Source organism: Tubulanus polymorphus, chromosome 3 (genome assembly GCF_964204645.1).
Source record: "Tubulanus polymorphus chromosome 3, tnTubPoly1.2, whole genome shotgun sequence".
Taxonomy (NCBI): domain Eukaryota; kingdom Metazoa; phylum Nemertea; class Palaeonemertea; order Tubulaniformes; family Tubulanidae; genus Tubulanus; species Tubulanus polymorphus.
Window position 1 is genome coordinate 13,078,181 of NC_134027.1, and position 17,326 is coordinate 13,095,506.

The 17,326-nt window shown below is 34.9% G+C and overlaps 1 protein-coding gene across 1 annotated transcript; it reads right to left on the bottom strand.

The window, feature by feature from the left end:
* Window positions 1-12,398: 12,398 nt before the first annotated feature.
* On the bottom strand, window positions 12,399-14,714 carry LOC141902103 (uncharacterized). The gene has a single exon (XM_074789745.1). It carries the CDS (start codon window positions 14,712-14,714, stop codon window positions 12,399-12,401), a length of 2,316 nt encoding a protein of 771 aa, XP_074645846.1.
* Between the last annotated feature and the right edge of the window lie 2,612 nt (window positions 14,715-17,326).

Here is a 17,326-nt window from a genome sequence, read left to right on the forward strand (position 1 = left end):
ATTTACCTTTGATGATTTAAGACAGTCAGTGCCCGCTTACTTTGATGTTTTGAAATATTATTTTAATAGTTAATTTATTAAGTTTAAGTTTATCACTATTAAGTTTATCCGTTGCCCACTTGCATGATAGTTCTTTCATGATAGTTTTTGATATTCATTATATTTAATGGAATGAAATGTAAGTTCATAACATTTCTAAACTCATTATACCGATTTAAATTGTTTTAACCCCATGAAAAAATAAATGATGTCATTAAATTGAAAGTTTTATTAACATTGTCAGTAGTTCTCGTAAATTTTCCGTGGCCATTTTTTCCTTGGCCAATTTTTCCTACGCAAATGCCTTGGCCATTTTTCCATGGCCATTTTTCCTGGCCATTTTTTCCTTGGCCATTTTTCCTACATTCACCGATTTTAATGGTTTTAAGCCCCGTATAAAGTAGATGATGTCATTAAATTGAGAGCTAAATGTATTATTAACATTTTCTGTATTATTAACATTGTCAGTAATTCTCATAAATCATAATTTCGATAGACATCTATATGTGGTCTTATATACTTTACAATTACTTAAAAACTAATAATTGAAAACGGTAAAAAGTATATAGTACCACATATAGATGTCTATTGAAATTCAAAAATTTAGAATAAAATTTGTAATAATTATGAACTTTTGAATGAGGTGAGCAAAAATTCAAGTTGAATTATCGGGAAGACGATATCAATGTTTATAACTTCACCAGCGCGCATTGTTGGATTAACTATATAAACGAGTAATATCACAAAAAAGTTAATATCAGCTGAGTTCTTCGATATTTTTACTTTTTAAATCAACATTGCGGACCCGGTGGGTACCCTAAAATGGCGCCTTGACACTGTAAAAGGCTTATTATTAGAATTTACGCACTTTTAAATCGTAATTTTTTGGGTTCGAACAGGAATGTTTTTAGCTGTAAACTCTTTTAATCACTTTGAAAAATTGGGGAATAAAACCGCCAACCGTATATACCTGGACATGAACTTTTATCTTGTTGCTGCATATAATTAAAAACATAGGAAATCATAGTGTGTGCAAAATTGATATGCTGGCAGTTTGAAGAGAAAAAACCTAAGCAAAATGTAAGTTCGTTACAGTTCGAAATCATAGTGTTCAGCGCGTCTTATCGACTTCAATTGTTTTTTACTTCTTACTCGGGGTTGCTATTTCTGTCTAGCTATGATTTAGGAAATAGAAATGATACACTATCTATTGGGATAACAGAGCAATAAACAGTAGAATATTCAATTTCAATTTCAATTTATTTCACAGAAAAGCGTAACATTAATACAATTTACACAATTCAAAAAAGTGAGAAAATATATAAATTTACAAATATAAAAAGATTTTGCATCAACATCTATGACAGCGTGCTCGTGGTCTGTGTTAATCATTCATATTTTCATAGCAACATAAAACGTTCTTTATTCAATGCCTTTAACAAATAAAATTATCTACGAGTGTATGTCACTATTAGCAAATTAACGTTTTGAGTTGCTTCGTCAAATTGTCGTCTGAACCATGTAGAATTAAAGTGATCTAAATGACTAAATGTGATGTAACGATCTACTTCTTTACCCAAACCAGATAAACTAATTTCAAAAAATGAAAACATCATAAACCACATGGAATAGTAATATCGTATATGAATGATTTACTCATATCTTTCAGAAATTGCATCGGTTCAAGAAATACTATCTTCTTTGCTGTGTTTGTTGTTATTATGAGCACAGTATGCGAAGCAGGATCAAACTACCAAGACAAATATGTAAATGAGATTATCAAGACATTTGCATCCTTACCGAAAGAACAGCAAATTGGATCGTGGAACATAAATTTTCCAGCATGTCCCTACACAGTTGTAGGGTTGGATGATAGTACCCTTAAGCATCATGATCAGTTAAGTATCATGCCTGTTCTTCTTTGGCACCCTTTAGCTCGAATTCCACATTCAACATTTAGTTGCCCTTCTGTACCGAAACTGGATTGCATTCAGCCCTCGATGAAACTGGTTTTTGGTGTGATGGTAAAACGTTCAAAAGCTTTAACTATATATTGTTAAACCATATAGACAGCAACGTGCTTTTAGTAAAAGTCACATATATACATGCAAAAATAACCATCGCATCCGTGGGCATCATCCTGAATATAATTGACAAGTTGCATCAATCTGTAGTACCATTTTTCTTAACCCACAGAAGTGGCATGACTGTTGAATTGGTAAACAACATTGATATGTTATTACTCTCAGAGTTATCATCCGGCAAGGTCGAATTGAACATCAGAGGTAACTATAGGTCCCGGTTCATACGACGCAAAGCATTCTGGACAGGGAAAGAATCGGAATTTCCGGACTTCGATTCCTTTACATCACTTCCATATCGTCATTTATTCTGGACTGTTTCAAAACATATTACTTTCATTGGTATCCACTAGTTGAATTGAGTATGAAATCATTAAAAGCTAAATGGGTATCGTGCGATCATCATAAATTAAATATTGCTAATTCAATATTGGTTTCAAAAGAGATCTTGACGGGAAGTGGACGAAGCAATATGATTCTGTTTTCTTTATTTTGAATGAGAATGGAGAGAGGCTTGTCATGGGACAAAGTTTTGATAATGTCCAAGACCTCTTCGTGGATGTAGCATCCCGACAGAATGAAATAGGGTTGGAGCAAATATACTCTGATAACTGTTTCAAGTGGAGACAACGTCTTTATGATATATTTGGTTCTTCAAATATCGAGGTTAAGTTGGATTTATTTCATGCTATCCAACGCATTCTTCAAACCGTGAAAAAGGACACCCTTTTAGAAAAGATATAATGTGTGACTTTAAGTTAGTTTTTCGTCAGTCGCACGATTTTGGGAAAGAAAGGACCCAACCAACGCCTAATGCCATAGCACTATTAGAAAATATTGATAATTTCTGCAAAAAGTGGTCAGAAGTAAAATCAGAAGGTGGGGCATCAGTTCTCAATCCAAAAACCATTTCAAGAATTGATGATTTAAAGAGAGCATTGAGAAGTGATGATTTAAAGGAGCTGGAACAAATAAAAGTGAGCGTTTGCACAAGACATTAAGAACTATGATCGACTTCCCGAGAGTTGGTGTAGAAACTGTTTCGGTCGAGTATTTTTCGACATTAATCAATATATAAAGTTTAAAGAGTTCCGGCCTATTTCTGAATTATCGATCTGTCCTGACTTCAAAATAATAAATGAGCCTCGGCAAATGTTGAAAATTACTAAGAAACTTCCGCTAACATGTTTGCACATAGAAACCTTAAATGAATTAATGGTTATTTCGCAAAATAATCTAAGAAGTTCAATTAACTATTATGACCACAAATATTGTAGTCCAACGAAACCCATAGAATTTGGTCTTCACGCGAATACCATAGCTATTTGTTGGTGGCTGAGTATATAAAGCGCAACAAATAAAAGATCGTTACATATAGATGGAGAAAATATAGTGCTAATGAATGAAATAATTCCGAAAACTGGTCCATACAGACCATCTCAATATAATGAGGCTGACGAAAGCAGATTAAATTCAGTCGTAGCTAGGTGGAAATTCAGAAGAGTTCCTGTAACTAGTGATGGCAACTGTCTTTTTACAGCAGTAAGCATGCAACTTCAACAGTATTTGACGATAAATGAAAATTCTTCCTTAAACGTCTTATTTCCTAGTGATCAGTCTATCGGTATGAGGGCAAATTCGTTGCGGAATATGGTAGTCGACGAATGGCTTGAAAATCAAAATCTTTATGAATTATATTTATCCGATGGCATTAACTTTACGATGGAAGCATTACGGTTTCGTTCGAATGGCGTTTTTTCTGGACCACTTGGGGATGTAGTACTATTGGCGTTATCAAATGTTTTAGGAATTCCCATTTGCATTCTTTCTTCAATGGAACACTTTGAAAATTTTATTGTCTCGCCTAATTCCCCAGATCGCATGAAAGTCCATATGTCACCGATTTATCTTGCGTACCTAGCCAGCGGTCCTGGTCATTATGAATCGTTAGAAGAAGTAATGACGCATTGAAGAATGCACGGATGCTATCAAAAATCATATTGAAAAGGAAAATCTTGTGCCTAGGATTAAAAAACGAACGATGGGTTGTCGTTGTGGAAAAGGGGCCAAATCAATTGGACCATTTTGTAATTCCCGGCGATGTCCATGTTTTACGGATGATTCAAAGTGTGTTCAAGACTGTAAATGTAGAGACTGCTGCAATGGTAAAACGTCACACCCAGTGCGTAACCTCCGTGTCATATCACGAAAACGAAGTAAATTCTTGTTGCAAGGCCAATCAAATAGAGGGATAGATTTTCTTGCGGACATGTCCGAAGATATGGCTCTTGGTACACCAATTCTAATAGAATCACTCTTAATGCAGGCAGTGCACACTGTGTCTTGTTTGAAATTTGATTTGAGTTGTTTATTCTCTACATGCGTTGATTGCTTTAATGCCATAGTAAAAGATATCAATTCCAGCCCCCTTCCAACTAGGGAAAAACAATATCTTTCCAAATTAAAAAACGCTATGCTCCAAAGGAAACAATAAACCATTTTACAGTTGCTAGCCGCCATTTTGTTAGGGTACTTTTGTCCCGTATTGTTGGGTCATTTTTTTCTCTTTTTTAAAAATTATCCGTGATGTGTATTGTATCATATTTCATCTGCCCTGGATGGATTTTGACAACTTAAGCAACATTCAAACCGCGTGAATCTCTAGTTTTAAGTTATTTAAAAATCATTTCTCAAATTTACAACAATGCGACATGAGAGCGATATAAAAATCGGTGGTCAGTTTTTGCCGTGCGCATAGAAATCCAGGGTACTGAACTTTGAAGTTCGTTATTTTCAGAAATAATTTTCTAAAAAATCCAAACATTTCAAGCACTGTGCGCATAAACGCCCCCTTTCAGGTGAACTTTGAAATTTTAAGATATCTTGCCTAGTTTTTTTCCTATGGCTCTTTAACTGCAGCGCGTGTATTGTCATTCCGAGATTCGGCGCTGTTTTCTTTGCGTGTATTTCAGTATATGAGCGTCAAATAGTTAACGACGAGCGTTCACTCTAAAAACAACAAACATATTTGGAACGCGTAGAACGCGAAAATAGAACACATAAAATGGGACACATTTTAGAACACTTTTTCTCCAGAACACCAGATTTAGAACACGAGAGAACATTTGTATGACATCAAGAACACTTCTATTGAACAGATTTTTCAGAACATATTTCGGGAACACTTCTAGGTCTGAACAAATCCAGAACAGGAATCGACCACTTTCAGAACACATGAAGAACAAATCTAGACTTTTCCTGGAATACAGCAGTGGGATCAAATGATTTTCCTCCAAAGCAGAAAAGAGTCAACCATACACATAATACAAGATATCAGAAAAGATACAAACACTTTATTAAATTTTAAACACATTGTGTTTGATTAAAACAATATAACAATTGCTTTATCGTAACAAAAACATTAAACCGAGACCGGGTATACGTGTATCTCTCGTGGAGATCGAAAAGATTTAATACTTTTTAATACCTCTCTGTATTCAAATACTGTAATTAACAAAATACCACGTTAGTATATAACTGTATAAACTAAATCTATCAGGATAAATCATGATAGTCCAAGGAATGTGCCTGACGAAATAACCAAAATGAGAAAATTCTTACTTAGTTCATTTCAATACTTAGAAGTGAAATCTCATAAAATAAAAAAATGTTACTTAGAATTAAATTAGAAAGTGTAAAGCTAATATCAGCTCAACAAGTGATCAAGGTCCATTTAGTAAAAGATGCCAGATGGTACCAACTTTTTCACGGTTACTGCATTTGACAATGTTCATACCGGACACATACCAAATCTGAAAACTTGCAAGATACCAAACAAATATCGCTGTACTCCAAAAGTTGTAGAGCTGTAATAGGCAATTCCTAGTAACACTTTTAGAGTGGTACTACCTCTGTACATTTTGTGACAGCCCCTTAAACTCAAACATGTATCATAAAAAGCCCCTTAAACTCGAACAGAAAAAAACCCCTTAAACTCAAACATAAAAAGCAATCATCATAAATTGAAAAAATTCAATTTTTTGAATGTTTTTCAAAATGATTCCAGTTAAAGGTAACCAGTTTCAAAGAGATAATAATAAAGAGAGTAAATATTTAATTTAAAAAAATCTTTTTAATTACTATACTGAGAAACTCACCCTGAAATCTCTTTAAAATTTCTCTTGAAAATGGCTACAAATTATGTATATATACAAGTATCAGGTATACAAATGGGCAATCTATCTGACTTCTGGTGTCAAAACATAATGAAAAAATAGCTAAATCCAGGGAAAAATTAATTTCTGTTAGTTGTCCCAGTATTAGGAGCTTGTAGAAACTTTCAGTCTAAAATAAGTTAAGACTACATCTGTATTGAATTCACCTGAATTAAAATTTACCTGATATTTATATATATGCCAACCTATATAACCTGTTACAAAATATTTTATATTCTTAAACGATTTCTATAGATTGATAGTCTATCACGCCAATTTCAATTTTTGGAAAAGTATGCAGCAAGAAATTTCACAAGTTTTGGCTGCTTCTTCGTTTCAATCTTCGCATTCAACAATGCAACTTGTAGAAAATTCAAAATTGGTGCGAACTGTCGCGGATAGTTAATGTCAAATACATAATAAAATCCGAAGAGATCATGCAAAGCGCCACTAGTGTTATGTTCTGTGCACTCAATCATACGTTCCGCGGTTTGAATGAAGAACTCCAAATTGTGGTTGTTTTCCAAGTACACAATCCTTGGGAACTTCAAAGGATTCTTTACATCAGCAGCCTAGGAATGAAAGATTAAAAGTCTGGATTACAAAGTGATGACATGTATCATTTGATCAGGGAGAACATAGAAACAAGAGCCCCATGGGGCACTATGGCAAGCCTGTCGCTTTTTCATAAATAATGCAATCTGTGGGTTATATTTGTCAAAATACACTACCCGCTCAACATAATGAGGCCCTTTTTCAAAATTCGGCTTCGTAGAAATTGGAGAACGGATAATGCTTGAATGCATGAATTGTATGAATATATGCTCAGTTGCACAGTGAAAAAGCCTTTCAATGTATCTCATTTGAATTGGGTAAAATCTTAAATGTCTTTCCAATGGCATGTATTTAACTGAATTTGCTATTTTCACTGGATTCTCCAGTTATTCTTACATGCATTCAGATATATGGATAGCTAACCTTTATCTGACTGTAAATAGAAGAACTAGTACTACCATAACCAAGCTGATCTTCTATTCGCTGTATCAGACTGATGGTTTCGATGTTCTGAAAAAATATCAAATCAGATACTGAGAACATAAGTTTTTGGTCACTCAAGATGTTTTCAGTGATTAGTGGTAGTCAGTAAAGGTTGGAAGCTCTGCCGCTTTATTCGATATAACCATTATCGATATCTTAAATGAAATGAAATTAATTTAATAAAAACTTAAAGAAAATTTTTACTAACTCTGCCATTAAAACTTAAGGAAGGGAAAGGATTTATTTCACCCCTTAAGCTTTCAGGCCATATTGGAGCTAATAAACAAAATCTAATATAATTTACCGTTAATTGCTGTTCGATGTTAAACATCAAGGAGCACTGCGTAGTCATCTCTAAGAAACGCTTATGAAAGCATTCTCTTTCTGTTAAATTTAGCATTTTGAAGTCATGCATAATCTGAAGGCAAAAATTTACAGGATATCAAACTAATAGACGAATGCTTAACCAGGTGTCCAGGGTCACAGTGCCCACTTGGGAAATAGTATTTGTTTCAAAGTTTTTTTTTAATGGCCAACCGTGTGTACGTATTTGCTGCGTATTTGAAAGTTATTTTTAGCTGATTTTAGAGGGCCAAGAAAGATTTAACCTTAACTGTGGAACAAGCGTGAAATAGGCAAATTGTATATAATTCAAAATTCAACTCCCCTGGTGGCGAAAACCTGGGTAACACCAATTCCACGTGAGATGAATACTACAACAGTGACACTATTTATTAAATATCAAGACTAACTATTTGGAAGCTACAGGTCTTGGAATTGAGGGCAAAAATGACCTTTTGGGCACAAAAAAGATCACACGACGGCCATCTTGGGTCCGATTGACCCAATTTTTCTCATACTGATGCATCATAGGGGGAAACAAACATATGTGAAAGATCAAGATAATTGTTTAAAGCGTTTTCAAAGATGTATCTAGGGTAGATACATGTATAACCTAAAGATCAAGAAAATCCATTCAAGCGTCTTCAAAACTTCTCAAAATAACTGGATTCCGTCTATGGACGGACGACGGACGAAAAGTGAACGCAATAGCCCGCTGGGACCAAAGTCCCAAGTGGGCTAAAAGGGATACTACAATTGTGGAATCAGGGTTGGAATCATGAGCATAAGATGAAGATGATTGGTTAAAGATTAGGTTTCATGATGACTTACATATTGCATGAAGTTGAAAAATTTGTATTTTCCAATTACAGCGTCTATGTCACCAGATTTCATGATTTCTTTTCTTCTCGCCTCAAATGTCTTCTCCATCAATTTGTTTATTCGTGGTCGATCTAACGGCATACTTTCACCAAGTTTTTCAAGGAGTTTCATGGAAAATGCAACTAAAATACATATGAAGCAGGCTTGTAAATGCATTATATTTCATGATTGACCATATAAGCATGTTCTTCAAGTCACAGAATCTACAAGTATCTTTATTACAGGAAAAGCCAAAGTTCGATCGAAATGTGGTAATACACTCATGACACTATGAGAGACAACTTTCCAATTTGGTGAAGACCAAGTGGGCGAAATACCAATGACTTTGGCACTTTTTTACTGAGTGGGCAGAATTTGCCATAGACGAGCACCAAATATCAAACATGTTTAAGCAATTACAATTGTATTTCTAGAGCCAGGTAAATTACCGTCTTTAACGTCAGCATTTTTGGTAGAATCTGAATCCACGACATTGTCCGAAGAGATTGCTGGGTCTTTGCTGTTTCCCTTGTCATTTTTATGCTCTACTGAATGATTTTTTGACGTTGATGTAGCATTACTAGTACCTGCTTGAACACAATTTTCATCAGAAGGGTCTTGTGGTTCAACTGTTGTGCAAGATAAAGCAAAATTAGGTAAACTATTTCAGCTTAAAAGCAAAGAGAAACGATTAGAAAGATTGATTTGGGAATGTAACAACACTTTTACAATTTGTAATTCATTCTCACAAATCTTTTTCTATCAAACAATATATTTTGACTCAAGATATCAAGCTATTAGATTATTTTCTGAAAACTTCAAGAAATCGGTGTATTAGAAAACAAGATATTCCTAGGAGATTGATTGAGAGATGCACCTACCTGTAACTACAAAGGAAGAATCCTTCACAGCATTCGGTGTTTTGCAATCATATCTGATATGTCGGATTTTCTGTGATAGACTTTTTTTTAAAGCGGCCTAGAAATGCAAATTGAAATTCTAAAATATAAATAAGCGAATAACTGCTTAATGAAAATATAAAGATACAAAATGCTTAATTCAAAAGCCTGTAATTATTTTATCTAATTCACCAAGTTTTCCATTGAGGCCATTCTTTTCATCATTATATGAACAAAATATTTAGAGAGTGAAATTTGGCTCAATTACTAATGGTGCAATTACATAGGTTACGCTGGTAAAATTTCACTTGGGTTTTCTATTGTGAATATCCCAGTTATGTATTAGCATTATCAAAAAATGCCAAACAGATGAACTTATTGTATGTGAACAGATGAACTTATTGTAAGTTTTATACCCATGGTTTTTCTGCCTTCTGTCTTTTATTTTCACCCTGTTTCACATCATCTCTCTTCAGATTTGGATATTTCTCAACAATCTCTTTGCAAATCAGATCATATTCAGATTTCCTCCGTATGTCTATCTGAGCTAAAACACCGTAGGCAACTTCTGCTACTACATTATCACAAACAGCTATGGCAGAACTGCGTGACTTTAATAAACTTTCAGATAACGTATTACTAATTATAGGAATCTGAAAAACGAAAAATAAAATAAGCATAAGGACGCCTCAGCACAAAAACTACCTTGTTTCTTATTATCAGGGAGTGGGTGAATTAAAATGAGAATGAAATCCAGATTTTCTCATATTTTTTAAGAATAAAAAATGATAGAGGGTGGAGGTTAGCTCATATACTTTGTTCATTAGTCCTTATAGAAATTTTACATTTATTTACTGGTACATTGACATAATGACATCAGGGCCGTACTAGCATTTTAATTTGGGGAAGGGGGCAGATATAACCGAAAAAGGGCGGTTCTATAAGATGTAACAACATTTGCAAAAAGGACACTTTTCAAAAATTATCTCATTTACTGAATAACTAAGGGAATAACACTAAGCATCATACATATGATTACATACTTACAATCAGCATAGCTAGGGAGGGTCGAAGTTTGGTACCTATACAATTGTGTCATACCTTCTGTATAGAGAAGCTAGGAGTGGTCAAAACAAAACAGCTTCTTTTCAAGGGAGTTTAAAAGTTCAGTAAATCACATTTTCAAACGAGCATTATATATATTACCTGAAAATTAGATTCTCCAGTATCAGAGGAATCATCATGAAGCGAAGCTGTATCCGATGACGATGCTTCATCCAAACTTTGTGATGACGAGTCATCCAAAAACGAGTCAATTTTGCTGGTGATGTTTAGTTTGTTGAATGAACAAGATGAACCTAGATATAGTGGCAGAAATACAAAATTTTTCAGGACCAGGAAGTTTTATTTTGTACCCTACCTTACAAAGTGGTGGTTTGGTGTATATCAGGTATGCTAACTTTCATGGGTATCCAACCTTTTCTTATCAACAATTTTCAATAGACATTTTGGTAAGATTACTCATATCACCAATTCCAATATTGGTTAAAAATCATATACAATAATAAGTATGGCAACTAACCAATATATTTGTTTCCAAAAATATAACTACGTATTGGCCTATAGAAAAGGGTACAAATCTAAACACTTAAAATTTCTTACGATGATTGATAGGAATAAAAAAGATGCCTGTCAATTATAAAGAACAATGTAGGCCCACCTGCCATTGTGATTGGATCTTCATTGCAAATATAATATGCGTCAACTTTCAAGGCGCTGAACACCTCCTCATCTAATATCTCTGCTCCATCACTGGTGACAACCATCGGCAAGTGCAAATATCCAAACTTAGTCATAGCTGTAAAAATTAAAATGACATTTTTTAGTTGAGTTTTCAATAATGATGAATGATTTGCTGTAAAATAATCATTGTAGGCAATTTTGAGTCGAAATTATCAGGTCAAACAGTTTCTTATCATACTGCTGCATTTTATGAAGTAAATAAATTAATATTGAATGGCTAACTAGAGATGCAATAAATCCACAGAGGATCCAACCAAGGAAAATACCTTAAAATAAGCTCATACCTTTCTTGCGCAAATCATTGAAGGTTGTACAGAAGATCCAGACCTTTCTTTTAGTGGCTTGCTCGATACATTTTACTAATCTATTCTCCATTATAAGCTGGGGTGAAAGATAATTATGTGCAACATTAACCTTGATGTAACTGCAAAATTCATTGTTGTTTATGGTTTTCATTATACATACAAGTAATATGATCAAGTCCTAATCAGGTAATATGATCACATATATCACTGACACAAACTGTTCAATTATGTAGCTAAATATGCTGCTAAATTCAGTTAATTCCACTGATCCCATCAATCTGAGTAAAAATGTTTTCATGTATTAGTATTAGAATATTTGTCCAGCCATTGCAATCGGCCAAAAATATATCCATTCAACCCATTAGCACTCAGGAATTTCACTATGTAGTGTCTATTACTCCACAGAAAATTCAAGGGAAAATCCAAATTTATTACGATACAGAATAGCTCATTCCCAGTTTATTTTCATGTATTTCAAGTTCGTGTTATTTTGTAGTAATATATACCACTATAAACGTTTTTGTGTAGCAGACGAAAAAAGTGTCAGGACGGATTCGGGTGGCTTGAGTGCTAATGGGTTAAAATTTCAAATTAACCAGTGCTTGATCCTACTACTATGGTGGCTGATTCGGGCCACATGAAAAATAAAATAAAAATGAAACTAGCTCACCACCAATTTTTTTCTAATTCTACATTTTTCGTTTTAACGATGAAAACTGGTTTTAACGTGGTGTTAAAACGAAAAATGTAGAATTAGAAAAAATTAGTGGGGACCAAGTGTCATCTTAAAAAATTTTTTTAATCAGCCACCATATACTACAGAGATAGACTGTAATGTTGAATATCCATCTTACAAACACAAAGATACTTGGTATCTTTGTAAACTAACACATGGACGATTCTGACAAAACACGGTAATTCTTCTTCAAAGCCAAGCAGGAGAATTTCATTTGGCATGTAACAATGTCCATTTGCTAGAACCCTTGGGCTCACCATGGCCCTATTTATTGTGAAATCTGGATCCTTTGCCATAAGGTATGTTCTCATAATATCTACATGATTATGTACATTGATATCTAACATAGAACCCATGCAGACAGTATCGTGTGATTTGAGAAAATTGCTACTAAAGCTGTAAGTGAGCCACCGCTGATGTTTGACAGCCATTGATTTGGGGATATTTTTGAAGTTTTTCCATCGAAGTTGCTTGAAGTAGGCATGTTTAGCCTCGAACCGCATACACCAATGGTTTCGTAAGGGGCCAAACATAGCCATTTGTGATGGCAAATGCAGCAAATAGTGCATTTTAGGAGTAATGTTAATAGCTGGGTATAAGTCTCGAAATCTTTGATTATGCTGAGTAACAAGAATCTCCAAAAATGTCATGGTATCCGCCGATATTACTGGAGATAAACAAAGAATTTTAATCTTCTGTAACCGCAGCCAATTTTTCCAGTACTCATTGTGACTAGGTATGTCAATAATAAAAGGTAAAATAAACATAAGAATTTTCATTTCCTGTGCACTTTGACCAAGCTTTCCACTAGTTTGATTGTTAAGGAGCTTCTTGTCAATTGCTTGAGGCTTGTCTTTTTGATCTAAAAAGCTATATTCAAAGTTTTCAATAGCACTGTTTAATGCACTTAGGGAAATAAGGTTATCATCTATAAGCCTTGAAAGAAGCAATTTCGTTTCCATTGGGCAAACACCCTCTAATAGCACATGCATCACATCCATTACCAAGCATTCCGTGACTCTGAACCCTTTAACATCTAAAAGAGTAGATCTATAGTTTATACCATACTCTATACTCATTGCTTTCCTTTCCTGCCCATCAAGTTCCTCAAGATAATCACACCTTGCTAGGTGTTCTTCTTCATCTCTTTTTTCTGAATCATCAGCATGGAAACAAGTATTTAGATTTTCACTTTTGATTTCACATATTCTACAAGGCTTTTTGGCACCACCCACACCCTCTTTAAAACCTCCTATCTCATTTGAGGCTGGAGTGTCTGCTGAAAAGCAAAATAAAGCCCCATTAGTTCGGTATGGTCCAGTTTTTAGAAGTAATGTGTGCCCATTATATAATACATTTATATCATGCACAAAATTGGCTAGAAGTTTCTTAAAAGTTTTGTCAAATTTGTTTATGTCTTTCCTCTTTGCCACTGCAATTAACATTATATTTGGTAATTTGGAACGCATCTTTGGGGGAATATTGCACAGCATTAGATAAAAAAGAACGATTTTGTGCTTTTTAGTGTGAGTCCCAATGGGATTAACAATTTCTATGTCATCATCGTATGCAAGAAAAGACAATGTCTTTCGATTTGCAATAAAAACAGGATGATTTTTCACAAATTTTCCATCACACATATCATGTAAATATTCATTTGCACTATCATACGGACCAGAATCTACACATTGCTTTACATCTGACTGATTGAGTAAATTTGTAAGGGTCTCGAGTAATGGTATATAATATCCTATTGCAGGTACTCTCTTATACCGAAACTTCCCTTTGAATTTAATTTTTCTTAATTGATAACCTAAAACAATTCCAATTGGTTTTACTATATCGAAAACCTCAGAAAAGTATTTATCCTGGTTATGAATCGATCTTAAACCTTCAAAAATGTTTTCTCTATCAGCAAAACATCCACTGACAATATCTTTTTCCTCATCAGTCAAATTAGGAAGTTGATTAAAAAGGTTTTCTTTTATAATGAAATTCATATCCTGCAATAAATCTTCCACATTTTCAATAACCCTTGGGGTAGCTTGATGGCTCAATTGAGCACCTTCACGTAAACTGAGCAAAAACTGCCCAATACGCTTTTTGAAATTAGCATCCTGCTCAACGTCAGCAATATAATTGTCTATTTCCATCCCCTCATCTTCATTGTGCATACCAGCATCATTAACAGGTTCCAGTTCATTCACATTATCTTGTTCTACTCTATGGTGCCTGCTTACATGAGTACGATAGGATAAAAAATTAGCATATGTGGCCCCACAGAATTGACAGTTTATTCTAAAATTTGGAGCATTTTTGTGTTTCGCCAACAAATGTTTTTGGAATTTATAAGGATCCCTGTTAAAGTAATTGCAGATGCTACAATGCCACAGCATTTTATGGAATGTTAAACTTACCACTTTAGGCTTTGTTTCTAATCTGATATTCACATCTCAAGTGTGCAATAAAGTTTATCAAAACACATAGATCTGTATATGACCACACACGTATCACATTATGGCTATTAGGACACAAATAGTCAGTTACATCAAGAGATAAATATGCACAAAACTCTAAGGCTTTTATAAAATCGTTTGAGCGTCTGAAGTGAATTTCTGCACCCATTGGTAACTACGCAGAAGTTTATTGTTTTTAAACATAAGAGCAAAGCCCTAAGACCTGAAATATCAATGATGATTATCAAATTTTGACACTGAATTCTCACTTTGAGCATGCTTGATACAAGAAATTTGGAGTCCACCGTCTAAACGAATGGATTTTGAGCATACAAGTATCCTAAAAACCACTTTCAAATCTTAAAACAAACAACTGCAAAGCTCATTTCATGGCAATTTAGGCAATGTTGAATACTTTATTCAATCTGCTATAGACCTATTATACTGTAAACGTGAAGAAATGGGGTTAGGGTTGGTTCAAAATATGATTCAATGACATTTCACAAGGGTTCTCAGCTGGCCACGATGGTTCAGAGCAGCGTATGCCATTTCTTAGATATTATATCCTTTAGGTTCGAATCCGATTTTGATATTTACCATTACCAACAGTTCATGTTTCAACATTACCCAACTTGCCATTTCATGTAGGTAGGCGCATTTGTTTAAAATCAGTTTGTTAAACTCAAATTGTTTCGGTTTATGCCTAGGCCTAGGAAAATAGATGGGTTTTTTAGACTGCACAGTTTAACTGTGGTTGTATCAAAAAGACTGAGGAGGTGGTAGGCCTATGACTATGTGTTCATAAGTTTAAGAAAAATATTCCCAAAAATCAATGTAAGGCCTATAGAAGTAAGGTATCAGTTTACCGTCACCCCATAAGTCAAAAGTTGATACTTAATAGGGCCTATAACATCTTTAATTACCTAGAATTTTAAAAATGACAGCTTCAATTTATGTTTGATAGATGGCGCTAGTGGTAGCTCAGCTGTCAAAATAAAATAGATGACAAGGCATTCATATTCCAATAATAATCTCTTAATTTCAAGATATAAACATCGCAATCCAAACTTCTAAAGCCAATCTACATATTAAATATTGCTTTAAAAAACTTTTTATCAATGACTTTTATGTGTTTGGTGCATTATGTTCATTTTCTGGATATTAGAACATAAAAGATGAAAAATAATGAAAATTTCCATGCGGGACCCGGCCATCTACGTGGGCGGTGACGGTAAACTGATACCTTAATTCCATAGGCCTAAGATAAAACATTATCTTTGTCTCTTTAAGTCTAGGGCCCTCTAGACTCCAGCCTATAGCCCATAGTAGTATTATACTATAACTGAACGCTAGTAGGCCGCCGGAGGGAATTTCTTAGCGTCGAGTCCCTGTCATTCTCACTCGATTCGATGATCATTTACTGCCGTGCCGGCGAAAAAATAAGTCACAGCATAGGCCTAAACGTAAGGCAAGGGGAGAAGATGACAGAGAGACAAAACTTACCGCCCTAACCAAAATATTCTCGCTGACGAAAGCAAAAGTTCTCCCGACTGCACAATGGCGTCCTACAATCACGTGACTTTTGAAAAATGTTCAAGCGATGTTCTGTAACTGATCGGACATTTTGAGAACACGGCTCATTCATGGGTTTCCCACAGGCGTTCTGAGTTGGTATATGGAAGCGCTCAGAACACATTCACAAGATGTGAACACGTTCTTTTAGTGTAAGCATGTTCATTAAGTTCGAAATATGTTCCCTGTTTTTAGAGTGTTGTCGTTAATCAACGATGAGAATTGTACGACGGAGCGTCAAATAGTTAACGACGAGCGTTTTCGTTAATCAACGATAAGAATTGTACGACGGAGCGTCAAATAGTTAACGACGACCGTTGTCGTTAATCAACGACAAGAATTATACGACGGAGCGTCAAATAGTTAACGACGAGCGTTGTCTTCAATCAACGATAAGAATTATACGACGGAGCGTCAAATAGTTAACGACGACCGTTGTCGTTAATCAACGATAAGAATTACACGACGGAGCGTCAAATAGTTAACACCGAGCGGTGTCTTCAATCAACGATAAGAATTATACGACGGAGCGTCAAATAGTTAACGACGAGCGTTGTCGTTAATCAACGATAAGAATTATACGACGGAGCGTCAAATAGTTAACGACGAGCGTTGTCTTCAATCAACGATAAGAATTATACCACGGAGCGTCAAATAGTTAACGACGAGCGTTGTCTTCAATCAACGATAAGAATTATACGACGGAGCGTCAAATAGTTAACGACGAGCGTTGTCGTTAATCAACGATAAGAATTATACGACGGAGCGTCAAATAGTTAACGACGAGCGTTGTCGTTAATCAACGACTGCGCGCCAAATTCAAAATGTCGTTGACGCGAACTCGAAGAGTCGAAATTCAGAGGCGACGTCAAGAAGGAGATGAAACGACCGCGTGTTCGTTCGAAAAAGGAGTGATACTGAATACAGGCGATTTTCATGGTCAGCAGAAATGACATCTCGGAGTAAGATTACGGAAAAAT